We start from the raw sequence: 5034 nt of genomic DNA on the forward strand, positions 1-5034 counted from the left end.
ATGTATTTATGTTTATGGGTGATATAGAGGGGTTATACTAAAGTTAGAACTCTATATGTTAATGTTATGTATTTATGTATATGGGTGATATAGAGGGGTTGTACTAAAGTTAGAACTCTATATGTTAATGTTATGTATTTATGTTTTTGGGTGATATAGAGGGGTTGTACTAAAGTTAGAACTCTATATGTTAATGTTATGTATTTATGTTTATGGGTGATATAGAGGGGTTATACTAAAGTTAGAACTCTATATGTTAATGTTATGCATTTATGTTTATGGGTGATATAGAGGGGTTATACTAAAGTTAGAACTCTATATGTTAATGTTATGTATTTATGTTTATGGGTGATATAGAGGGGTAGTACTGAAGTTAAAGCTCTATATGTTAATGTTATGCATTTATGTTTATGGGTGATATAGAGGGGTTGTATTGAAGTTAAAGCTCCATGTGTTAATGAATGTTTTGTATTTATGTCGTTTGTCACCTGGCTTCTCAGGATGTGACACCATGAGCCTGAACTCGGTCTAGTACCCAAACGTTGCCCACTACACTTTACATAATATGGCATGTGTACAGTGTGCGGTTGTTTTTTTTCACAACTTTCGACCTGATTGTCCCCCTCCTGTCTTACGCTGTAGATGTGCTCGCCAATTTTGTCAATCTTGAAATTAAGAAGCAAACAGACAACTTCTAAATTGCCTTTTACATTTAACATACACAGCCCACTGAAATAATACAAAAAAACATCCCAGGAACTTTAAAATTAGGCAGAGTCATGAGACATGTCCTTGCATGTGTGATGAGACCCTGAACCCCTGAACCCTCACAGAGGAGGTAGGAGGACACTCCACGTCCACAGGTTGCTCTGAGTGTCCCCTGTGCCACGGTGCCGTCTCCATAGCAACCCTGTAACCACGCTTGTTTTTCACACAGGAAGTGGTCCGACACACACAGCGTCCCTGCTCTGGGTTAACACCGAGGCGTCAGCTCCCGCTTGGGGATTGCACAACGCTGCGTGTATGACGCAATGTGTATCGCCCCCCCGCCCTGGTACAACATATGATACAGAACGGAAGGATTTCACACCAAAATATCATTTCGGAGAAATTGAACGTGTTCTTGTCACCAACATTATTTGTTATAAGAGCGGTTGTTGTTTGTTTTTACACACACACACACACACACACACACACACACACAGATCAGTTAGTAAAATATGATCCATTCCAGAATAAACTACCAAAAGGTAGATTAGATATAGATATTAGTATATTTAGATTTAGCTCCACCTTGACTGACTATAACATTAAAGTATAGGTTAAAAAAAATGGATACGTTCAGAAATTCATATTGTTTTGCTAATATTTCTGTAATTTTGACCTTGTGTTGTCCTCCCAGGTCAAAACTGAAAATGAGCAATTTTTGGACACTTTTTGGGGCTTTTTTCCAACATTTTCTTCATTTTCGTAACATTACAGTATAATGAAACACATCACTAACGCCAATATATCACCACTAGTTTTACACTATTTTCCTTTTTTAAATTCAAGGTCAGGAAACATTTAATTTATCTGAAATTACATCATTTTTTTGTCTTTTGTCAAAGTTTTTTTGGGGCAAATAAAACACCCAAAATTCAATGAAGTAGTGAACTGACCTTTCCTTTAACTTGCAAGAAGTGATATATGGAACCATACATGTGATATTTGGACGATTTGGACGAAGGTATCCCAAATTTCTGATGCAGACACTTTTAATAACGGGTCCAATTTCACAACAGGAGGGTTAAATTATATATATATATATATATATATTTTTTTTTTACCACTACACAGTAGTAGTACAGTATTTGCAGTATATTCCTCTGCAGGTACCTGGTTAAACAACCTTCTTCTAAACTTTTGGAGTAAAAAACAACATTATGTAACTGGATGGCTGTTTATTCAAATTAAGCAGCATGCTTACACTTACATAACCCAGGTTGTAAAAGAATATGCGTTTTATAAGCACCTAAAATTCTTTAATATAGAAGTTGATTTTTTTTCTAAGGATATAAAAATACTGTGATGGGCCCATCCCTGTAGAATAGAAATGCATTTTATACACATGCTTACATACTGACACCTTGTGTCTAGAAACGCTAGTGTTAAAAATCAGCCCCCCCCCCCCCCCCCCCTTTCCTTTTTCACGTTATAACATAGACAGAAAGTGTAAATAATGGACATAAAATCTAACTTTCTGTGCCACATTGTATGAATGTCTAGTCTGTCATTTGATGCCTTTTGGAGACGTTTCCATGTGTTCTTGGCTTCTTTATGCACATTACTAGCGGGGCAGAAAGTATTTAGGAGCAACCGGGTCTGTCAAAGGGGTTAAACCCTGTTTTTATTTAACAGTGTGCCCTCCTGCATCATCCTGCACCCTGATCACCACCATGTGAAGGTGAGTTTGTGGAAGAAGTCGTAGCTCCTGGACAGGAAGCTCCTCTCCACCACGTGCGGCTGGACGCTCACCCGGTAGCCCTGGCTCCGGATGTCCGTCTCCACGCAGTCCAGCAGGTCTTTGACGGACGTGACGGCCTTCCACGGTCCGAACGTCACCACCGACTCCTTGTTCGCCTCCAGGCTGTTGATGGCGTTGTCGTAGAAACCCAAATCCTCCTCCGTGCGCAGGACGCAGATGATGATGGTGGAGTGGCGGGCGGCGATGGCCTCGGCTCTGGCGATGCGAATCAGAACCTGGAAGAACAGCAAAAACACCAATATGTAGCCTACTGTATGTATATATATATATATATATAAATATATTATACATTAACAGCCAAATGCATTACTCTTAAAAAGGTCCCACATCATTGTGCATTAGCTTTCTAGTAGAACACGTTAAAATGCTTTAAAGCGCCCATATTATGCTCATTCTCAGGTCCATAACTGTACTTTGAGGTTGTACCAGAATAGGTTCCAATAATATTCCCATTTACATGCAACTGTGCAAAAAAATAGAATTTTTTTTTTTTTCGTGGTGGTGGACTTTTTGGACCGTGCAAACGCAGCAGCCCTCTTTTTTTATTCCATCATCCACCTTCTGGAAAAGGTCGGCGTATCGATGTGTGCGCATGTCCAAAAACCTGTAAATAGATAGATATCCCACATGTCTTCATTGGAAAATGCTAAATTCCGAAAGAGGCCTTATTTGGAATATCAGTTCCAAACAGATTATGGTGTTTAGATGACCCGTATAAAATTTGGACTTTGGTCATGATTCGAGTAAAAATTGAATATTATGGTGCATGTAAACCTACCAGATTCAGTGTTAACATTAAAGTGCCCATATTCTGCTCATTTTCAGGTTCTTAATTGTATTTTCAGGTTGTACCAGAATGTGTTTACATGGTTCCATTTTCAAAAAACACCATATTTTTGTTGTACCGCACATTGCTGCACATCCAGTTTTCACCCTGTGTGTTTAGGTCTCTGTTTTAGCTCCAGAGTGAGACATCTCACTTCTATACTTTGTTGGGAGTCGCTAGATAAGATCCCATCAGCTAGATAACTCTTTCTCTTCCAGCTTTGGTCAGTCCAAGGCAGGATCAGCTGGGAGACTTCTTCTAGACGAGGGACACTTGTGGAATACCTGCAGACCAGGGACAGGAAGTAGAACAGGGACAGGAAGTAGTTCTATTTGGAGATTGTGGTCAACTAGTGGCTGTTGTAGCAGTGTTTTTGCCGTTGAGAACGAGCTAGCATGCTAAGGTTAGCCACCTCATCTCCGCTAGTGACGTAGAGAGATGTGCGGATGTTGAACAGCTCACCCGTGGACTGAAGGCGGAGGACATGAGAAACCGGATCTCACTCAAAACACCATGGATAGTTTTTTTTCTCCATGTTTGTATACGTGTGCAAGCACCAGAGACCCAAAATAACACCCCTAATCTTAGAAACAGTGATTTTCTTTCATAATATGGGCACTTTAATGGAAATTATAAGACATAGCAATCTTCATTTTTACATCAAGGGACCTTTAAAGCTTTAGTGTGTAACTTTTTGATAATAAACGTCTGTTACATTCAAGCCGTTTCCAAATGAGTTGTACAAAGCTAATTAAGACTATCGTCTCCACACAACTCACTCTGGATTTCTCAGTGTGACTATGTTCACAAGAGTGTCCATCATGTTTTTTTAATCCTCCTTGTCCTCCTTGGCTACTAGCAACGGCGTGGAAGAGGGGACGCGCCGACAGTTTTGTCATCATTACTTAAAAAACCTCATGGTGGGGGGGGGGGGGCTTAAACTACACACTATACCTTTAAATCTCCAGTACTAACTGCAGCAATTTTGTGTCTGTTTTTGGTCATTTTGCTTCTCTTTTGTAGTTGTTTGTTTTTGTTTTTAGACATTTTTGATTTCTTTGCAGTTGGTGTGCATCTCTGTGATTGTTAAGCATTTATTTTAAGTCATTTTGCATCTTTTCGTGGTGGTTGTGCATCTATTTTCAGACGTTTCTGCATCTCGGTCATTGTTTTGCTTTTAATTGGAGTCACTTTTGCAAATGTGCGTTATGTGGTTCTGCAGAATTTTCTATCATTTTCAATTTGCGTGTCTTGGTTGTGTCTCTTTGTTGTCATTTTGGGTCGTTTTTTGCCATTATTGGTACTTTGTGATTGTTTGTTTATACAGTATTTTCAGTAATTTAGCGTCTCTTTGTGGTCATTATTTTTAAAGTTGCCGCTTTGTTTTGTTGGCTCATTACAGAAAAGTAGAAAGTCAAACTAAAATCCTCAAATAAAAGGTTAAAAGATGTTGTGATGGCCATGATTAATTGAACATTGGGGTAGAAACCATACGAGTGAGTGTCTCAGACCTCGATGTTCTCCTTGTAGTGCGGCACTCTGGCGAGGAACTGCTGCCGCCCCACCAGCTCCCCGAACAGCTGGGGGGTCTCCTCCAAGGCCTTGATCAGGGGTTTGATGTTGTAGTACACCGCCTCCTTGTGAACCTACACACACACACACACACACACACACACACACA

The 5034-nt window shown here is 39.8% G+C and overlaps 1 protein-coding gene across 1 annotated transcript in view; it reads right to left on the minus strand.

Moving 5' to 3' along the window:
- Positions 1 to 2191: 2191 nt before the first annotated feature.
- kctd14 (potassium channel tetramerization domain containing 14) overlaps positions 2192 to 5034 on the minus strand; it is a 5724-nt gene continuing 2881 nt past the window's right edge. The window contains exons 3-4 of the mRNA XM_034867967.1: positions 4865 to 4999; positions 2192 to 2742 (exon numbers count right to left, since the gene is read on the minus strand). Of these exons, the coding sequence (XP_034723858.1) occupies positions 2431 to 2742; positions 4865 to 4999 (447 nt within the window). The 3' untranslated portion in view covers positions 2192 to 2430. The remainder of the gene's footprint in view (positions 2743 to 4864; positions 5000 to 5034) is intronic.

This window comes from Etheostoma cragini, chromosome 3, assembly GCF_013103735.1.
Source record: "Etheostoma cragini isolate CJK2018 chromosome 3, CSU_Ecrag_1.0, whole genome shotgun sequence".
In the NCBI taxonomy this organism is placed as follows: Eukaryota; Metazoa; Chordata; class Actinopteri; order Perciformes; family Percidae; genus Etheostoma; species Etheostoma cragini.